The sequence below is a fragment of the Mustelus asterias genome, chromosome 11, assembly GCF_964213995.1.
Source record: "Mustelus asterias chromosome 11, sMusAst1.hap1.1, whole genome shotgun sequence".
In the NCBI taxonomy this organism is placed as follows: Eukaryota; Metazoa; Chordata; class Chondrichthyes; order Carcharhiniformes; family Triakidae; genus Mustelus; species Mustelus asterias.
In genome coordinates this window covers 4,145,767-4,165,685 of record NC_135811.1, presented here as the reverse complement: position 1 = coordinate 4,165,685, position 19,919 = coordinate 4,145,767, and the positions used below count along the sequence as shown (strand labels likewise).

Here is a 19,919-nt window from a genome sequence, read left to right as displayed (position 1 = left end):
TCAATTAAAACTGAGATTATTAATATACCTCTTTCCAAGGGGTTACGGAAGCAGAGAGGGTAGATTTTAATTTTAATTTAATGGTGGAATGGGCTCTCGTGTGACTCGATCTCGTCTTCCAACCCGACATTTTTCTCTGTGAATTGGCACCATCGTTGGATCAGTGAAATCACTGGCCATTGATGAAGGCTCAGAGCGATCACAGGCAAGCAACTTCAGACACTGTCCCTTTCAGTGAAACAGCAGGGCTGCATCAGGTCCTGAATCAGAAATCTGCAGAGGTAGAATTATATTTTTTTTGGAAAGGAACACAGCTAGGGAATATTCTGCACAATAAATTCTCCCTATTGCTATTTTTTAATTCCTTTTGTTGAAGTGCTCGTGCTCCCTTAGCTAAAGTGGTTGCCGTGAGGTTTTCCTGCTGCTGGACACTGCGGCTATAGGATTTGTTCAATTCCCATTAATGGACAACAAGTACTAAGGCAGCTTTCTTTTTTTTTACCATATATTGTAGCATACAAGTCAACTTGGTAAATAAGATGACCTCAGTTTACGGACACCAAAATGCACGTTTAAGCCAATACTCAGCATCTGCCCAAGACTGCAAGAAACTACAAAAGGTTGTGAATGTAGCCCAATCCACCACGCAAACCAGCCTCCCATCCACTGACTCTGTCTCCACTTCCCGTTGCCTTGGCAAAGCAGCCAGCATAATTATGGACCCCACGCACCCTGGACATTCTCTCTTCCACCTTCTTCCGTAGGGAAAAAGATACAAAAGTCTGATGTCACCTACCAACTGACACAAGAACAGCTTCTTCCCTGCTGCCATCAGACTTTTGAATGGACCTACCTCGCATTAAGTTGATCTTTCTCTACACCCTAGCTATGACTGTAACACTACACTCTGCACTCTCGCCTTTCCTTCTCTATGAACAGTATGCTTTGTCTGTATAGACCGCAAGAAACAACACTTTTCACTGTATACTAATATATGTGACAATAATAAATCAAATCAAAATCAAAGAGGCTGCCACCTTTATTGTTCAGTTAATGAATCCATATTTAGGGCTATATTCTCATTATGAGTTGGCCTCAATTCTTCAGCTCAGGGTAACCCTTCATGTTGAGGGTTACACTGGCCTTATAGAGTGGTGCATGGAATCAAGCAAACAATACGAGCCTTGCTGCCAGGAAGATGCCCAGGAATTTAAGACATGTCCACACAGAAGGCTGCCCATGGCGACTGACAATTTCTTTCACATTTCAAAATGGTGGCCACCTACACCGGCAATTCACATTTTATACTCTGCATATATTCCTGTTTTGGAAGGATTTTTTGAAGCTTGAAAGAACATCTTAGACATCGCCATCTTCGGGAATCAGACGCAGAGGAGGTGTTATTTCAGTCAATGCACTTTCCAAATTCTTAGCTCACATTGAAACAATTAAAATATTTCTGCGATTCCACAAATGCCTCTTGGGGTAAATGCGCATTGGTCAGATCTTCCTGTCCAAATTGGGACAGAGTGGAGGTAGGACAGCTGAAAAAAATGGTGATGGCAACCTATGTGCCGGTCTGCTTCCTCTGTTCATTATTCTAATGATTTTCCCGAGGAGGAGGAGGCAAAGTCATTTTGGTAATTGGGCTGTTTAACGTCCTTAGGGAGCTCGTTAAGAATTCACCTTCTGACACCCAATATTTCCACGGAGGTGGGCAACTATTAGGAGTTCTCTGAAGCTGGATAACAGTAACCCAGTGGCATGAAGGGCAGCAGCCCTGAAACGGTTTAATTTTATGCAAATAAAAAGTGAAGGTTTGGACAAAAACGTCCTGAGCAGAAATAAAATCTTACTAACCAGCCTTTTGCCTGCCCTTTCCCAGGTTCCTGCTCTCCATTTTCCCTGACCATTTTGAACATGAAGATCCTCTGAATTTTTTGTCAACGTCATTCCCAGGCAGCCGTCGCAGCAATAGCTGCTGATTGGGACCAGAATGTGGCCCATTTCTCAGTGCCCATCGTTCTCATTAACTGGGCAGCAGACCATCTCTCGGGCCATTGAGTGAAAATTCCACTTTGCGGCATGCTGGCATCGGGCACAGGTTCGTGCTTGAGAATACAACCCCCCTCCTGATCCCTACTTACCTCCAAAGGGAAAATCCAGCCCATTGTGCCAGCCATGTATGATTAACAGGTTGTGGATTCAATCCCCACATCAGAACCTTGAGCACAAATATCCAGGCTGACGCTCCAGTACAACGTTAAGAGACTGTTGTATTGTCAGAGCTGCCAAAGGCCTGTCTGCTCATTCAGATGGTCATAAAAGATCCTATGGCCACTATTCTGCAGCGGCACAGTGGTCAGCACTGCTGCCTCGTAGCGCCAGGGATCCGGGTTCGATTCCCGACTAGGGTCACTATCTGTGCGGAGTTTGCACATTCTCCCCGTGTCTGCGTGGGTTTCCTCCGGATGCTCTGGTTTCCTCCCACAGTCTGAAAGACATGCTCGTTAGGTGCATTAACCCGAACAGGCGCCGGAGTGTGGCGACTCGGGGAATTTCACAGTAACTTCATTGTAGTGTTAATGTCAGCCTACTTGTAACTAATAAGTAAACTTTTACTTTTTCAATATTCATCCCTCAACCCACATTGCTAGAACATGCTCTCTGGTCATAATCCCACTGCTGTTTGTGGGGGTTTACTTTCCTTAAACTAGCTGTTGTACGGGCTAAAAAGTGCTTTCATTGTACAACACTGAGCTCTGCACCCGTCCCTGCCCCACTGCCACCAACACAACTCAGTATCCTCCCAACACTCAGCAACTTGCCAAGACTCCTTCAGCCAAACCTTCCAAATCAGCGACCTCTACTGCTCAGAAGGTCACGGTCAAGGTATGGACGCACGACCACCTGCAAGGTGCCCTCCAAGTCATACACCATCGTGACTTGGGAATATATCACTCCCAGGTCAAAATTCTAGAATTCCGTAACAGCACTGTGGAGGTACCTACACCACATGGGTCTCAGTGGTTCAAGAAGGTGCCTCACCACCCCCTTCTCAGGAGGAATTAGAGTCGGGAAACAACAATGCCCAAATCCCAAGAATAACTTTTTAAACATTAAGAATGGCCAATTGACTGTGGTTCCAGAGGGAAAGACTAATAATCCAGAGAGCCAGGATATTGATCTGGGGAGCCAGGTTCAAATCCCACCACAGCAGTTGGAGGATTTTTAATTCAATACAAGTCTGGAATTAAAATTCGAATGATGACGATTAAACCATTGTTGTCGTAAAAACCCATCTAGTTCACTGATGTCCTTTAGGGAAGGAAATTTGCCGTCGTTATCCAGTCCAGCCTACATGTGACTCCAGATCCACAGCAATGTGGTTGACTCTCAACTGCCCTCAGGGATGGGCAATAAATGCTGCCCAGCCAGCGACGCCCATGTTCCATGAACAAATTTTTATAAGTGCTAACACACCCCCAAGGCAGCAAGGAGGCAGAACATTAGGGAAAGGTATTTCTGCATTAAAGTGATCAAGGAATTGCTAGGAAAGTGGAGACATAAAATATTCAACAAAGGAGTTTCAAACACTACAGTGAGGGCATGCTATGTGATAAAGAACAAAGAACAAAGAACAATACAGCACAGGAACAGGCCCTTCGGCCCTCCAAGCCCGCGCCGCTCCCCGGTCCAGGATTGAATCCTGAATCCAGGATCCCCAGATGAAGAGCGACATCCCACAAATTTCTACATGAACCCAGTGTACCTTACTGTCTGACATAAAATGTCATGATGTGGAGATGCCGGCGTTGGACTGGGGTAAACACAGTAAGAATATGGTAGTCATGATGTGGAGATGCCGGCGTTGGACTGGGGTAAACACAGTAAACACAGTACTGACATAAAATGTCCCAGAGGTGATCAACATTGCCAATCCGTGCAAGAGCAAATCATTTGCCCTGTTTAACCTTCCCACGGTCAGTGACTGAATCAAGATACAAATGGAGAAAGTTTACATGTTCTCCAGGATATCAGAGATGAAGGGCTCGCAACAAGCCTCCAACTGTGACTTCCAAAGGGTGTGCTGTTAAAACCCACCCTTTGAAACAGTGAATAACTGCTTGCCCAGAGATGAAATGAAAGCAGTTTTCCCTTACATAGACGTGCTCCTTTTGCTTTCCCAGACATCAAAACACGCAACGACATAAACATCAACTGCATTAAGCATTTCAATCCGTGCTCTTCCCTTTAAACTTCAAATGGGGAAAACATCACCAAGTATAGAAATGGATAGAAATAGTGTGTAATGTAATATATCGACAGAAGTACGCAGTATTGAAGGAGGCTATTCAGCCCGGGGGGTGGGGGAATAGAGGATGGGGCAAGAGGGGGGGATTGGTGGATGAGGGGAGGGAATGGGGAAAGGGAGAAGCATGGAAGGGAGAAAGGTGAAGGGGAGAGGGGGAGGAGCAGGGAGGGAGACGGGGAGGAGCATAGAGGGAGAAGTGCGGAGGGAGAGGGGAGGAATGAGGAGGGAGAGAGGGAGGAGCAGACAGGGAGAGGGAGGGAGGAGCGAGCAAGGGGAGGGGGAGGAGCGAGCAAGGGGAGGGGAAGGAGCGAGCAAGGGGAGGGGGAGGAGCGAGCAAGGGGAGGGGGAGGAGCGAGCAAGGGGAGGGGGACGAGCGAGCAAGGGGACGAGCGAGCAAGGGGAGGGGGACGAGCGAGCAAGGGGAGGGGGACGAGCGAGCAAGGGGAGGGGGACGAGCGAGCAAGGGGAGGGGGACGAGCGAGCAAGGGGAGGGGGACGAGCGAGCAAGGGGAGGGGGACGAGCGAGCAAGGGGAGGGGGACGAGCGAGCAAGGGGAGGGGGACGAGCGAGCAAGGGGAGGGGGAGGAGCGAGCAAGGGGAGGGGGAGGAGCGAGCAAGGGGAGGGGGAGGAGCGAGCAAGGGGAGGGGGAGGAGCGAGCAAGGGGAGGGGGAGGAGCGAGCAAGGGGAGGGGGAGGAGCGAGCAAGGGGAGGGGGAGGAGCGAGCAAGGGGAGGGGGAGGAGCGAGCAAGGGGAGGGGGAGGAGCGAGCAAGGGGAGGGGGAGGAGCGAGCAAGGGGAGGGGGAGGAGCGAGCAAGGGGAGGGGGAGGAGCGAGCAAGGGGAGGGGGAGGAGCGAGCAAGGGGAGGGGGAGGAGCGAGCAAGGGGAGGGGGAGGAGCGAACAAGGGGAGAGAGGGAGGAGTGAGTGGGGATAGAGGAGCAGGCAAGGGAAAGGAAGGAGTCGGCGAAGGGGAGAAGGATCCAAACAGAATATACAAATGGAACAGCTGAGGGCTGATATAACCAAACTGCACTAAACATCAGAGGCATGAAAGCAAACTGAACCAGAAGTACATAAACAAAAATCAGCAGCGCATACCTGATCTTCAGAGAGCTGAGAGATGTGATTAACTGCAGCGTACGACTCAATTTTGGGATTAAAATGGTTGATGATGGCTCTGAAACAGAAAACAGCCAGCAATAAGAAAAACTGTCAATTGTATAAACACCTTAATTAATATTCAGTCTGCAAAATTTGTTTTATATTAGTTCACAATTGTGGTGATATTTAAACAATAAATTCTCAATTGTGATTTTTTTTGCCTTTAAATGATGAAACTGCACACTGTGTAATCTCCAATGCTACTGTGTGCAGGGACTCATAAGATGATTCATATAATGCGACTCCTTGCATTTTAATCAAAAATAGGAGGAAAATAACATCTACCACACTGCTACAAGATTCCCTCATCAATCGTCACTTCGACATTACAATGACTACATTTCAGAAGTACTTGATTAGCTGTGAAGACTGGCGAATGAAAGTTCTTTTCTATTCATTCATGTGATGTGGGCACCGCTGGCCCATCCATAATTACCCTTGAACTGAGTGACCTGCTCGGCCATTTCAGAGGGCAGTTAAGAGTCAACCACATTGCTGTGGATCACATGTAGTTATGATGTGGAGATGCCGGCGTTGGACTGGGGTAAACACAGTAAGAAGTTTAACAACACCAGGTTAAAGTCCAACAGGTTTATTTGGTAGCAAAAGCCACACAAGCTTTCGGAGCTGCAAGCCCCTTCTTCACCTGAAGAAGGGGCTTGCAGCTCCGAAAGCTTGTGTGGCTTTTGCTACCAAATAAACCTGTTGGACTTTAACTTGGTGTTGTTAAACTTCTTACTGTGATCACATGTAGGCCAGACCAGGTAAGGACGGTAGATTTCCTTCCTTAAAGGACATTAGTGAACTAGATGGGTTTTTACAACGATCAACATTGGCTTCATGGTCACCATTAGACTTTTAATTCCAGTTTTTTATTGAATTCAAATTTCACCAACTGCTGTGGTGGGATTTGACCCCAGATCCCCAGAGCATTACCCTGGGTCTCTGGATTGGTAGTCCAGTGACAATACCACTCCATCATTGGCATCCCTAAAGTGTGCTGAGGAGAAAAGGGATTTTTTACAATTCATCCCTAATTGCTCTTGTTCAGAGGGTACTTTAGAGTCAACCATATCGCTGTGGGTCTGGAGCTGGAGATGACAGATTTCCTTCCCTAAAGGACATTAAAACTGGATGGATTTTTTTTTTACAACAATGGATTCAATTTTAATTCCTGAGTTTTGAAAAATTTAATTTAAATTCCACCATCTGCCACAGTGAGATACAAACTGGGGTAGAAACATGGAAAACTACAGCACAAAACAGGCCCTTCGGCCCCACAAGTTGTGCCGAACATATCCCTACCTTCTGGGCCGACCTATAACCCTCCATCCTATTAAGTCCCATGTACTCATCCAGGAGTCTCTTAAAAGACCCTATTGAGTTTGCCTCCACCACCACTGACGGCAGCCGATTCCACTCGCCCACCACCCTCTGTGAAAAACTTCCCCCTAACATTTCCCCTGTACCTACCCCCCAGCACCTTAAACCTGTGTCCTCTTGTAGCAGCCATTTCCACCCTGGGAAAAAGCCTCTGAGAGTCCACCCGATCTATGCCTCTCAACATCTTATATACCTCTATTAGGTCTCCTCTCATCCTACGTCTCTCCAAGGAGAAAAGACCGAGCTCCCTCAACCTATCCTCATAAGGCATGCCACTCAATCCAGGCAACATCTTTGTAAAACTCCTCTGCACCCTTTCAATCTTTTCCACATCCTTCCTGTAATGAGGGGGTCTCCAGAGCATTACCCGGGATTATCAGCCCAGTGAGATCACCAAGCCACCACTTCTCCAGGCACTGGATAGGTACACAGACAGCTCAAAAATTAAAAAAACAAAGTTGAACTTGCATTTAGATAGCATTTCACCACCTCCAGACATCTCAAAGTGCTTTGCAGCCAATGAGGTACTGTTGGAATATGTATTTTTTTATTCATTCATGGGACATGGGCGTTGCTGGCTGGCCAGCATTTATTGCCCATCCCTCGTTACCCATGGAGGGCAGTTGAGAGTCAACCGCATTGCTTGGATCTGGAGTCACATGTAGATCAAACCAGGTGAGGACGGCAGATTTCCTTCCCTAAAGGACATTAGTGAATCAGATGGGTCTTTCTGACAATCAACAATGATTTCATGGTCATCAGTGGATTCTTAATTCCAGATATTTTTTATTGAATTCAGATTCCACCGTCTGCCGTGGCAGGATTTGAACCCAGGTTCCCAGAACATTAGCTGAGTTTCTGGATTAATAGTCTAGCGAAAATACCACTAGGCCATCACCTTCCCCGAATGTATTCACTGTTGTAGTGTAGGAAAGCACAGTAATAAGTGTCACAACACCAGGTTAAAGTCCAACAGGTTTATTTGATAGCAAAAGCCACAAGCTTTCAGAGCGCTGCCCCTTCATCAGGTGAGTGGGAGTTCTGTTCACAAACAGGGCATTTAAAGACACAAACTCAATTTACAAAATAATGGTTGGAATGCGAGTCTTTACAGGTAATCAAGTCTTAAAGGTACAGACAATGTGAATGGAGAGAGGGTTAAGCACAGGTTAAAGAGATGTGTATTGTCTCCAGCCAGGACAGTTTAGTGAGATTTTGCAAGCCCAGGCAAGTCGTGGGGGTTACGGATAGTGTGACATGAACCCAAGATCCCGGTTGAGGCTGTCCTCATGTGTGCGGAACTTGGCTATTAGTCTCTGCTTGGATCTTGGGATCCTGGGTTCATGTCACACTATCTGTAACCCCCACGACTTGCCTGGGCTTGCAAAATCTCACTAACTGTCCTGGCTGGAGACAATACACATCTCTTTAACCTGTGCTTAACCCTCTCTCCACTCACATTGTCTGTACCTTTAAGACTTGATTACCTGTAAAGACTTGCATTCCAACCATTATCTTGTAAATTGAGTTTGTGTCTTTATATGCCCTGTTTGTGAACACAACTCCCACTCACCTGATGAAGGGGCAGCGCTCCGAAAGCTTGTGGCTTGTGCTACCAAATAAACCTGTTGGACTTTAACCTGGTGTTGTGAGACTTCTTACTGTGCTTACCCCAATCTAACGCCGGCATCTCCACATCGTAGTGTAGGAAACACAGAAGCCAATGAACACACAGCAGGATCCCACAAACAGTAATATGATTATGACCAGATAATCTGTTGAGGGATAAATATCAGTCAGGACACTGGGGAGAACCCCCCAGCTCTTCTTCGAAATAATGCCATGGGATCATTACATCCATCTGAGAGAGTAGACAGGGCTGCAGTTTAATGTCCCAACCAACAATCCAGCATTCCCTCAATAAATCTAAATTTCCTGGAGTGGGACACGAACCCACCACCTTCTGAATTGGGAGAAAGAGTGTATTGACCACTGATCCACAGCTGACATGAACATGGAACCAAATCAGAAACAGAGGAAGAGCGTATACTCCTCAGGGTAATCTCTGTGTCGGGTCCCTCCATTCCCTCACACACTAGTGTTAAAGCCTCAATCGCAAATCCAAATCAAGACTTAAAACACGAGCATATTTGGTAAGTCTTCAGTTGGATATGTTCACTTGGGTTTTGAAGATCAAAGTTCAGGACTGCCTCATCATTGGTATTCAAGCTCATCAATTAAACCTTTCGTCTCACAAGTGTAGAGTCCAACCATCAACTATGTCCTGCACACACACATCTCACTGTGAATCAGTATGGCTGCACATTTTCAGAGGTGCTCCTGTTCTGCCAGCATAACTTCAATGCCATGCATTAGGTAGAAGAATTGTGTGCGCTGCAATGCTGCCATGCTAAACACTGTGCCTACTGTACCACAGTAAGAAGTTTAACAACACCAGGTTAAAGTCCAACAGGTTTATTTGGTAGCAAAAGCCACACAAGCTTTCGGAGCTCCTAGACCCTTCCTCAGGTGAGTGGGAATTCTGTTCACAAACAGAGTTTATAAAGACACATACTCAATTTACATGAATAATGGTTGGAATGCGAATACTTACAACTAATCCAGTCTTTAAGAAACAAAACAATGGGAGTGGAGAGAGCATCAAGACAGGCTAAAAAGATGTGTATTGTCTCAAGACAAGACAGCCAGTGAAACAATACACATCTTTTTAGCCTGTCTTGATGCTCTCTCCACTCCCATTGTTTTGTTTCTTAAAGACTTGATTAGTTGTAAGTATTCGCATTCCAACCATTATTCGTGTAAATTGAGTCTGTGTCTTTATAAGTTCTGTTTGTGAACAGAATTCCCACTCACCTGAGGAAGGGGCTAAGAGCTCCGAAAGCTTGTGTGGCTTTTGCTACCAAATAAACCTGTTGGACTTTAACCTGGTGTTGTTAAACTTCTTACTGTGTTTACCCCAGTCCAACGCCGGCATCTCCACATCATGCCTACTGTACCAACCAGCTCATCTGTCGCATGGAGCACTGTGATGGGAACACAAGCTGGAAAGATCTCTCCCATGATACACACTCACGCTTGTGAGCTACGCTGCAGCGTGGTCTGCCTGCTGTGCATGTTTTCTTAGCTGAAAGACTCAGCACCAGATGGGTACATTAAAACTAGATCTATTTATGAAGGAGAGATGAATTTGTCACAAGAGACAGCAGGACATGAAGCTGGTAACTCGCCGAGCAGATAAAACAGCAGGATTCAGCCACAAAGTCATGGATTCAAAGACAAAACAAATGTGGCCTAGATAATTACAGGATGTTGAGCAAGATGGCTTACATCATGTAGTCAGCTATTAACAAAGGACTACCTTGTAGGGTAAATGTTCACTGTGCAGCAGTTGGATGAGAGACCTGATATTATTTATTCACAAGATGTGGGCGTTGCTGGCAACGCCATCATGCATTGCCCATCCTTAATTATCCCTTCAGAAGGTGGTGGTGAGCTGCCTTCTTGAAACGCTGCAGTCCGTATGGTGTAGGTACACCCGCGTGCTGTTAGGGAGGGAGTTCCAGGATTTTGACTCAGCGACAGTGAAGGAACGGTGATGTATTTCCAAGTCAGGATGCTGAGCGACTTGGAGGGGAACTTGCAGGTGGTGGTGGTCTTCACACTTGCAGTGAAGTGACGGCAACATCCATAAAGTTGGACTGAAAAGTTCTTTTGTGGTTGAAAACAACTGATCCATTGTTTCTCAGTTAAGATCCCCCGTGCAATGTCCTCCTTCCTCTACATTCAGCTGCTATTGCTGTTCTCTCTGCTGCTGCTTTTCACTCTCCAGCTCCAAAGGCAGCCTTGTCAAGCCACCCATGGATAAACTCAAACAGTTAGTTCTCTACCAGCACCACACCAGGAAGCACTGTGGGCCGCTCGGCATCACCGGCCTGTTCTGGGCTTCGGTGAGACCCAGTGCTGTCCCGGGGCCTGGCGCTTCATCACGATGCAGCTCTGCTCACTCCAGCTGCACCATAGTCTCTACTCCCTGTCCTGCACCATGGTGAAACTGCTGACTGTCTCCATCCAAACTTTTCCAATCTTGGGTTTAAAATAAACTGCATTTAGATTTCAAGGTTTCTCTTGAGGATGATCCACAGTATTGCTCCAAAGGACAGCAAGAGTTCTCCCTGGTGTTCACGCCAATATTTATCCCTCATGCATTATGTAGTCAGCTATTAACAAAGGACTAAACAACATCACAACAACAGATTATTTGATCACCATCACATTGTCCACCACATTCATAATCATTACAAAAATGCTAGCCAAATACGGATGCTAGTCGGTGATGGCAACACAACCAAAGCAGAAACAGAAGTGAAAATGCTGGAAAATCTCAGCAGGTCTGGCAGCATCTGTAAGGAGAGAAAAGAGCTGACGTTCGGAGTCCAGATGACCCTTTGTCAAAGCTGGAAGGAAGGGTCATCTGGAAACGTCAGCTCTTTTCTCTCCTTACAGATGCTGCCAGACCTGCTGAGATTTTCCAGCATTTTCTCTCTTGGTTTCAGATTCCAGCATCCGCAGCAATTTATTTTTATTTAGAAACAAGAAGTGAATTACTTTTGAAGTAATGTTTTAATGTAGCGAAACTTGACAACCAATTCTGTGCACAACAAACTACTGCAAACAGAGAATGACGGGCAGGGTGATGCAGCTTTGATGGTAAATAAAAACAGAAAAGTCTAGAAACACTCAGCAGGCCCGGCAGCACGTGCCGAGAGAGAAACAGAATTAACGTTTCCGGCCAATTACCCTTCAACAGACCTAAAAGCTTAAAGTTTAAAGCTTACTTATTAGTGTCACAAGTCGGCTTACATTCACACTGCAGTGAAGTTACTGTGAAAATCCCCTAGTTGCCACACTCCGGCAAAACTGTTTCTTTCTCCACAGATGCTGCCTGACCTTCTGAATATTTCTCCCTTCATTTCAAATTTCTGACTTCCAGCACCCTTTCCCTGTGTCTTTTCCTCGTGTATCACAGTTTTTGGTGTGGGGAGGTATGTTGGACGGGACAAGAAGAACTTTCCTCCTCTTTAAACTTTATTTATTAGTGTCTCAAGTAGGCTTATTTTTTGATTTGATTTGATTTATTATTGTCACATATATTAGCGTACTGTGAAAAGTATTGTTTCTTGCGCGCTATACAGACAAAGCATACCGTTCATAGAGAAGGAAAGGAGAGAGTGCTGGATGTAATGTTACAGTCATAGCTAGGGTGTAGAGAAAGATCAACTGAATGCGAGGTAGGCCCATTCAGAAGTCTGACAGCAGCAGGGAAGAAGCTGTTCTCGAGTTGGTTGGTACGTGACCTCAGACTTTTGTATCTTTTTCCCCGATAGAATAAGGTGGAAGACAGAATGTCCGGGCTGTGTGGGGTCCTTAATTATGCTGGCTGCTTTTCCAAGGCAGCGGGAAGTGTAGACAGAGTCAGTGGATGGGAGGCTGGTTTGTGTGATGGATTGGGCTACATTCACGACCTTTTCTAGTTTCTTGTGGTCTTGGGCAGAGCAGGAGCCCAGACCGAGCTGTGATACAACCAGAAAGAATGCTTTCAATCGTGCATCTGTAAAAGTTGGTGAGAGTTGTAGTTGACATGCCAAATTTCCTTAGTCTTCTGAGGAAGTTGGTGGGCTTTCTAGTTGGTTGGAAATAGTTGGTGGGCTTTCTTAACTATAGTGTCAGCATGGCAGAACCAGGACAGGCTGTTGATGATCTGGACACCTAAAAACTTGAAGTTCTCGACCCTTTCTACTTTGCCCCCATTGATGTAGACAGGGGCATGTTCTCCTTTACGCTTCCTGAAGTCGATGACAATCTCCTTCGTTTTGTTGACGTTCAGGGAGAGATTATTGTCGCCGCACCAGTGTAACTAACACTGCAACTAAGTTACTGTGAAAATCCCCTCGTCGCCATACTCCGGCACCTGTTCGGGTTCACCGAGGGAGAATTTAGCACAGTCAATGCACTGAACCAGCACGTCTTTCGGACTGCGGGAGGAAACCGGAGCACCCGGAGGAAACCCATGCAGACATGGGGAGAACGTGCAGACTCTGCAGAGAGTGAACCACTGAGCCGCCTCTACTTCCTCGGTCAGAGCCACTGGATCCATTTGAGCAGGCAGCCCGAACATGGGTCTGGAACTCTGCCTGACGCAGTGCAGCTCTCACCCGAGTGGCACCCGAGGTGAGGTCTAGAGTGGGGCTTGAACCCACAATCGTCTGACTTGAAGGGGGACAGAACTTTGAAAGCATGGCTGATGTTTAAGACATGTATTATTTTCCTTTAGTGAAGAATTCATTTCCTTCCAATCCTCTCCAATTTCTTCCTTCCAGCCTTGAACATACTGACCCAAAAGGGTAGGAATTCCAATCACCAAAGCCCATAAACACTTTGGGTGTTTCCCCTCCATCCACAGTATTCTGTATGGATAGAACAATGAGAGCACCAACATATGGGGGCTTCGTCAACTGGAACCCCTACCACGTAAGATCTTATATAAACTGAAGAAAGTGGTTATTTCTAGAAAAATGTTCTGTTTTCGTTGACCTCAATCATACCTCTCCCTCTTATTCATATCAAATATCCAACAAATCCATCTTTCTGCAGAAATACATCTAACTTGTGCTTTGGGCCATTAGTCTGCTTCAGCGCATTTCATGGAAATGTATCACCCTTGAAGCAAAAGCTTCTGATAAATTTATTTTCTTACTCTTAGCTTCCTATTTTTAACTGGTTCCTTTTAGCATACGGTCAGGAGGAGGCCATTCAGCTCCCCAAGAAACTAAGGGGCAGGAAATGGCAAATTATACCTTGTGCTGGGGCAGTGACGGTGTCAGTGGGCCGCGGAGCAGTGAGGGTGCCAGTGGGCAGCGGGGCAGTGACGGTGTCAGTGGGCCGCGGAGCAGTGAGGGTGCCAGTGGGCCGCGGAGCAGTGAGGGTGCCAGTGGGCAGCGGGGCAGTGACGGTGTCAGTGGGCCATGGGGCAGTGACGGTGTCAGTGGGCCATGGGGCAGTGAGGGTGTCAGTGGGCAGCGGGGCAGTGAGGGTGTCAGTGGGCCGCGGGGCAGTGAGGGTGTCAGTGGGCAGCGGGGCAGTGAGGGTGTCAGTGGGCTGCGGGGCAGTGAGGGGGTTAGTGGGCCGCGGGGCAGTGACGGTGCCAGTGGGCTGCGGGGCAGTGAGGGTGTCAGTGGGCAGCGGGGCAGTGAGGGTGCCAGTGGGCAGCGGGGCAGTGACGGTGTCAGTGGGCCATGGGGCAGTGACGGTGCCAGTGGGCAGCGGGGCAGTGAGGGTGCCAGTGGGCAGCGGGACAGTGACGGTGTCAGTGGGCCGCGGGGCAGTGAGGGTGCCAGTGGGCAGCGGGGCAGTGAGGGTGCCAGTGGGCAGCGGGGCAGTGAGGGTGCCAGTGGGCAGCGGGACAGTGACGGTGTCAGTGGGCCGCGGGGCAGTGAGGGGGTCAGTGGGCCGTGGGGCAGTGAGGGGGTCAGTGGGCCGCGGGGCAGTGACGGTGCCAGTGGGCTGCGGGGCAGTGAGGGTGCCAGTGGGCAGCGGGGCAGTGAGGGTGCCAGTGGGCAGCGGGGCAGTGATGGTGTCAGTGGGCCGGGCAGTGACGGTGTCAGTGGGCCGGGCAGTGACGGTGTCAGTGGGCCGTGGGGCAGTGAGGGGGTCAGTGGGCCGCGGGGCAGTGAGGGGGTCAGTGGGCCGCGGGGCAGTGACGGTGTCAGTGGGCCGGGGGGCAGTGAGGGGGTCAGTCGGCCGCGGGGCAGTGAGGGGGTCAGTCGGCCGCGGGGCAGTGACGGTGTCAGTGGGCCGCGGGGCAGTGAGGGTGTCAGTGGGCAGCGGGGCAGTGAGGGTGTCAGTGGGCAGCGGGGCAGTGAGGGTGTCAGTGGGCCGGGGGGCAGTGAGGGTGTCAGTCGGCTGCGGGGCAGTGAGGGTGTCAGTGGGCCGGGGGGCAGTGAGGGTGTCAGTGGGCTGCGGGGCAGTGAGGGGGTCAGTGGGCCGGGGGGCAGTGAGGGGGTCAGTGGGCCGCAGGGCAGTGAGGGTGTCAGTTGGCAGCGGGGCAGTTACGGTGTCAGTGGGCCATGGGGCAGTGAGGGTGTCAGTGGGCCATGGGGCAGTGAGGGGGTCAGTGGGCAGCGGGGCAGTGAGGGGGTCAGTGGGCCATGGGGCAGTGAGGGGGTCAGTGGGCAGCGGGGCAGTGAGGGTGTCAGTGGGCCATGGGGCAGTGAGGGGGTCAGTGGGCAGCGGGGCAGTGACGGTGTCAGTGGGCCATGGGGCAGTGAGGGGGTCAGTGGGCCATGGGGCAGTGACGGTGTCAGTGGGCCATGGGGCAGTGAGGGGGTCAGTGGGCAGCGGGGCAGTGAGGGGGTCAGTGGGCAGCGGGGCAGTTACGGTGTCAGTGGGCCATGGGGCAGTGACGGTGTCAGTGGGCAGCGGGGCAGTGAGGGGGTCAGTGGGCCATGGGGCAGTTACGGTGTCAGTGGGCCATGGGGCAGTGAGGGGGTCAGTGGGCAGCGGGGCAGTGAGGGGGTCAGTGGGCTGCGGGGCAGTGAGGGGGTTAGTGGGCCGCGGGGCAGTGACGGTGTCAGTGGGCCATGGGGCAGTGACGGTGTCAGTGGGCCATGGGGCAGTTACGGTGTCAGTGGGCCATGGGGCAGTTACGGTGTCAGTGGGCCATGGGGCAGTTACGGTGTCAGTGGGCCGCGGGGCAGTGAGGGTGTCAGTGGGCCATGGGGCAGTGACGGTGTCAGTGGGCCATGGGGCAGTGACGGTGTCAGTGGGCCATGGGGCAGTGAGGGTGTCAGTGGGCCGCGGGGCAGTTACGGTGTCAGTGGGCCATGGGGCAGTGATGGTGTCAGTGGGCAGCGGGGCAGTGACGGTGTCAGTGGGCAGCGGGGCAGTGACGGTGTCAGTGGGCCATGGGGCAGTGATGGTGTCAGTGGGCCATGGGGCAGTTACGGTGTCAGTGGGCCATGGGGCAGTTACGGTGTCAGTGGGCCGCGGGGCAGTGAGGGGGTCAGTGGGCTGCGGGGCAGTGAGGGTGTCAGTGGGCTGCGGGGCAGTGACGGTGTCAGTGGGCCGCGGGGCAGTGATGGTGTCAGTGGGCCATGGGGCAGTTACGGTGTCAGTGGGCCGCGGGGCAGTGACGGTGTCAGTGGGCAGCGGGGCAGTGATGGTGTCAGTGGGCCGTGGGGCAGTGATGGTGTCAGTGGGCCATGGGGCAGTGAGGGGGTCACTCTGATCTGCTATGCCTTGTCATTTCACCATTTTATTCTACCACAGAACTCTCCTCTCTGAAGACAGAACAAGCTGATGCACTTAGGGAAGTTGAGGAAATTAATCAGCGTCTTGGCAGTTTAACTAATCTATCCCAGTTATCGACTATCTGCCTGGATCCTTAAGTGAAATGGATGCTTTTGTTTTTGCCCCAAAGATTTAGTGAAAGAGCAGCACTTTTTTTTTGTGAGTTTTGTGAAAATTAAGGAAAATAATTTCTCATTCAGGGCACCCAATAGCATCTCCCAGGACAGGTATAGCACGGGGTTAGATACAGAGTAAAGCTCCCTCTACACTGTCCCCATCAAACACTCCCAGGACAGGTATAACACGGGGTTAGATACAGAGTAAAGCTCCCTCTACACTGTCCCCCATCAAACACTCCCAGGACAGGTACAGCACGGGGTTAGATACAGAGTAAAGCTTCCTCTATACTGTCCCCCATCAAACACTCCCAGGACAGGTACAGCACGGGGTTAGATACAGAGTAAAGCTTCCTCTATACTGTCCGCATCAAACACTCCCAGGACAGGTACAGCACGGGGTTAGATACAGAGTAAAGCTTCCTCTATACTGTCCGCATCAAACACTCCCAGGACAGGTATAGCACGGGGTTAGATACAGAGTAAAGCACCCTCTACACTGTCCCCCATCAAACACTCCCAGGACAGGTACAGCACGGGGTTAGATACAGAGTAAAGCTCCCTCTACACTGTCCCCCATCAAACACTCCCAGGACAGGTACAGCACGGGGTTAGATACAGAGTAAAGCTCCCTCTACACTGTCCCCATCAAACACTCCCAGGACAGGTACAACACGGGGTTAGATACAGAGTAAAGCTCCCTCTACACTGTCCCTTTGAATACTCCCAGGACAGGTACAGCACAGGGTTAGATATAAAGCTCCCTGCACACTGTCCCCATCAAACACTCTGAGTTATTCACATTCCATAGATTATGCAAAGCTTCATGAATCAGACTCAGAGAGAGTGTGCTGGGGTCAGAATGGGGTGGAGATGGCCACTGATTTGCAGTGCTGATTGCTCAGGAGGCACAGAGCCACAATGATGGAGTCATGTTCTTCAGACGTGTACAGATTTTGTGATAAGATCTATATACACAACAGCATGGATTTCAGACAAGTCACTCATTAGGTGAAAGTGGACAAAATGACGAATCGTGGCAGGTAATGGTGAAGATTAGATCAAATAGTACTGCAAGTAATAACATCTATTTACTATAACTCTTAACAGCACACAGGTTTTACAGCAGAGAGATATCCATACCAGACCGATTTGTGAATTATTCCAATTGCAAACCGCAGTCAATGGCACTTAAAGCTGCCTCATTTATTACCTCAGTGCAGAACAACTAATGAGGGTGAACCTGCATCAGCTATAAATAGCATCTTCCAGTGAGCGTCACTTTTTATAATTCCTCATTGGTGGCTTTGTTTTACGTGAGTAAAATCTATAATAAAGTTTTACTACAGAGAAAAACACATAAATCACAACAGTGGAATGAAGTGCCCGAGGACACAGATTAAAATGGATCAAATAGGGGCATTAATAAAAAGCAAATGTAGATATTAAGCTGGATGAAACATGGGCAGCAACAGCCTCTGGGTGTGGGTACTTGGAGCTTTGCAACGATGGCCAAACATTGAGCTTGGATTGGAAAATATTCAAAGTAAAGTACAGTTTCAAAGAAATTTCAAAACTAAGATAATTTAATAACCAAATTAGTTTCAATTGAATGTTATTAAGTTATGAGCTGCATTCAATAATTAAGAGCATTGCTGGTGAAATTCAATTATGTTATTGACTCGATCTAATCATTAAGTCACTGGCTGAATTTCAAGGATCCATATATTGAATTAAATTTTAGCTAATTAATAAGCTGATGACTGAGGTTAATTCCTCAATGTATTCATTTGTAATTGGAGCCGAGATTGTGAGCAGCACACCTTTTGTTCACAGCTGCAGAGTGTCAATCACAGGAAAACTGGGACAAACAGAAAACAATTCCTGGAAGTATCACGCTAGGTTCAGCTCTTGGCTGAATGGCTGTGCACAGGTCTGCAGACTCACCCAGGAACGGTGCCACCCATTTGTCAGCCTAGAAATAACACAGCCTTGCCACACAATTCAATACAAGAGAGACAGGCTGCTAAAGTTTTTCATCTTGCACTCATCAGGACAGACACAAGAATACCAAATTTCAAAGGGGGACAATGATTTATACTGTTTGAGGAAAGTGCTGACTGCCTGGCAAGTTGACTGCGATTGGTCAAGACATTGACGTGGAGATTGTGCCAGGAAATGATTGTCCTCCATGCTTTTGTTTAATTCATAAAAGGTTCAATGCCTGGACATGTTCCTTTTGTCTGCAGAGGACAGATCCCGGCGTGAATTTGAAACTTTGCTCCCATTAGCAATTTTAGTTTTTAAAATTCTCTCTTGGAATCAGGCACAAAATGGTGGTGATGGTGGCTGAGTGGTTCACTTGGCCACTTCAGAGAAAAGCTCAGGGTCAACCCCCACAAGGTAGGAAAGTGGATTTCAAGCCCAGAATCAGTCATGGTCACACTGAATGGTGGGGTAGACTCAATAGGTCTTCTCTTCTTGTTTCTTGTACTCATGACAATTTTTAAAAAATACATTTTTGGGAAGTGGCTAGGCCAGCATTTATTACCCATCCCTTGTTGTCCTTGACAAGATGGTTGTGAGCTGTCTTCTTGAACCACGGCAGCCCCTGAGGTGTAGGTACACCCACAGTGCTGTTAGGGGAGGAAACTCCAGGATTTTAACTCAGTGATAAATCAGGATAGTGAGTGACTTGGAGGGGAATCTCCAGGTGGTGGTGTTCCCAGGTATCTGCTGCTCTTGTCTTTCTAGATGGTAGCGGTCATGGGTTTGGAAAGTGCTGCCTAAAGAACTTGATATGTTTCTGCAGTGCATCTTGTAGATGGTACACACTGCTGTCACGGTTTGTTGGTGATGGAGGGATTGAATTTTTGTGGAAGGGACAGCAATCAAGCAGCTGCTTTGTCCTGGTTGAGCTTCTTGAGTGTTGTTGGAGCTGCACTCATCCAGGCAAGTGGACAGTATTCCATCACACTCCTGACTTGTGCCTTGTAGATGGTGGATAGGCATTGGGGAGTCAAGAGTTACTCGCTTACAGATTTCTAGCCTTTGACCTGCTCTGGTAGCCACAGTATTTATATCGCTAGTCCAGTTTAGTTTCTGGTCAATAGTGTCCCCAGGATGTTGTTAGTGGGGGATTCAGCAATGGTTATGCCATTGAATGTCAAGAGGTGGTGGTTAGATCCTCTCTTGTTGAAGATGGTCATTGCCTGGCACTTGTGTGGCACAAATGTCACTTGCCACTGGCCAGCCCAAGCCTGGATATTGTCCAGATCTTGCTGCATTTAGACATGGACTGCTTCAGTATCTGAGGAGTTGCGAATGGTGCTGAATATTGTGCAGTCATCAGCAAACATCCCCACTTCTGACCTTATGATGGAAGGGAGGTCATTGGTGAAGCAGCTGAAGATGGTTGGGCCTCGGACACTGACCCTGAGGGACTCCTGCAGTGATGTCCTGGAGCTGAGATGATTGACCTCCAACCACCAGAATCTTGGTGCCAGGTATGACTCCAACCAGTGGAGGGTTATCTCCGATTCCCATTGACTCCAGTTTGTCCGGGTTCCTTGATGCCAT

The 19,919-nt window shown here is 48.8% G+C and overlaps 1 protein-coding gene across 1 annotated transcript in view; it reads right to left on the bottom strand.

Annotated features, from left to right (window-relative positions):
- Window positions 1-19,919, bottom strand: part of armh3 (armadillo like helical domain containing 3) — a 170,211-nt gene that overhangs the window by 33,003 nt on the left and 117,289 nt on the right. Inside the window, exon 24 of the mRNA XM_078223039.1 lies at window positions 5,413-5,491. Coding sequence (XP_078079165.1) covers window positions 5,413-5,491 — 79 coding nt within the window. The remainder of the gene's footprint in view (window positions 1-5,412; window positions 5,492-19,919) is intronic.